A 1,957-nucleotide genomic window follows, 5' to 3' on the forward strand; every position below is an offset into this window, starting at 1 on the left:
TTTTTTAATCCTGAATATTGACCAATATAAACTGCTGGTCAATCCCTATTATAGATTTAAATTTTCTTTTTAAGTTTGAGACTACAATATTTTTTCATCACCTAGACCATTTCTATATATATTGTTCAATCTGAAAGAATATATTCTAGTGATATGATGGTTATGCACAAGACTCAAAGATATTTTAGAACATCAGCTTACTTTGGTTAATTGTAAAAATGATAACTAGAAGGGTTTTTGTCACACAAAAAACCCAGAACTATGTATGGTCACTCATGTGACGTTTTTTTTTTTTTGAAATCCCACCAGTAGCTTGGCCTGCGAAAGCCGGACAAGATTTTTCTATTCATAGCTCTTGCGACCATTTTGTGCAGTGAAGTAGAACGGGCTGACGATATGCACAATTAAGGATAGAACTGATCATTCCTGTGAAGTTTGGTTGAAAGTTCCCTGATAGTTTGGCCTGTGAAAGTCGGGCAAGATTTTTCTATGACGTGCACAACTAGGGATGGTACTGATCACTCCTGTAAAGTTTGTTTGAATCCCACCAGTAGTTTGACCTGCATTTTTTACACTTAAAATTATTTGCTAAAAGAGAATTGGTTGTAGCTTTATTCCTTCTTTAAACCTGTCTAAATGAAAATCTGAATTATATAGTATAATGAAAACGTTTCTTCATTATTGCTCATTATTGCTTGTGCAATGGAAATTACACCTTCTTGTTACACTTATTCTTTGTTTGGATGTAGACATGAACATTTTTATGAAGGGTTAGAAAATCTAAAAATAAAGTAAATATTAAGCATATCTATACTGTTGATTTCTATTTTCTACTTAATAATTCTACTTCCATACAGAATAAAAATGCCTTTAACACACAACACAGAGATATAAGATGATAATAGAATATAACACAGCTTAACAAGAAATAAATCCGGACAATGCTTAACTATATTGTACTGTTCCTTTAGCAATGGGATATCAATTAAGAACGAGTCTATGAAATTATTAACTTGTTCATTCCTCATTCTTCAGCTTAATGTAGTCCTGTAGTACAATGTCCTTTGTCTCCGTTAGGAACAAAATGCCAACCGATGAGAAAATTAATATCACTCCACAAATGAAGTACATGGCACCAGGGAAATATCCATCCTGTTTGGAGATAACAAATTCTTTTTGCTTATGATAATCAAGATTTTTTTATTCAGAGAATTGCATGGTTACTTTTTTAAAGGGGGAAGAAAAATAATCACAAAATTTTTAATTTAATATTAAAAGTAAGATAACGAACATTTAATCAAAGCATAACAGCTTGCAGCAGAAAAAGGGTGAATATATAAAAACCACGTTTTCAAATGCCAGAGAATAAATAAATTTCATTCCTGTAAGACAGAAGTACTTGACACATTTTTTATATCAGTCAGCTAAATGTTTGTTATTAATAAGTAAACACAATTCATTATCTTAGGTCATACTTACTATGTGAATCAAAAATGGAGATACAATTGCCCCAGAGCGTCCAAGGGTCGCCTGGAAACTAAAACCTGTTGTCCTTAAAAAAAGACAATTTTAAACCTAAGTCATTTCACAAAAAACTATAATACGTTAAGAGAGAACAGTACATATAAAGCTCTTATCAATATTTTCATGTATTAAATAATATCAGAACTTCAACATTGCTGAACGTATGATTTATTTTACGAACATTTTGATGTATTTATTTGAATATTATTAGTAGATGTATTTACTGAAAATATTTACATATAAAGAAAGCTTCAATATGCCGTATTATAATAAAATTACAACAATAAAAACAGTTTTGCGAACCTTTGTACATGTATTTTTGTTTAGTTAAGTCAAACACCTACAGTTTATGTTGAAAAGTTGTTTTTTTCTGGTTATATTATCGGGTTTAAAATGTGATAACAAAGTAACCTTATAACTGTAGGATACAGTT

At 30.4% G+C, this 1,957-nt stretch overlaps 1 protein-coding gene across 1 annotated transcript; it reads right to left on the reverse strand.

Moving 5' to 3' along the window:
• Window positions 1–829: 829 nt before the first annotated feature.
• Window positions 830–1,957, reverse strand: LOC132752582 (organic cation/carnitine transporter 2-like; the record flags this gene model as incomplete). The annotated part of the gene is given in 3 exon segments (XM_060742919.1): window positions 830–1,152; window positions 1,480–1,552; window positions 1,936–1,957. Coding segments are annotated over 3 exon segments (230 nt in total), but the record flags the coding sequence as incomplete, so codon positions are not given.

Source organism: Ruditapes philippinarum, unplaced genomic scaffold (genome assembly GCF_026571515.1).
Source record: "Ruditapes philippinarum isolate M1 unplaced genomic scaffold, ASM2657151v2 ctg12942_1_1_1_1, whole genome shotgun sequence".
NCBI lineage: Eukaryota > Metazoa > Mollusca > Bivalvia > Venerida > Veneridae > Ruditapes > Ruditapes philippinarum.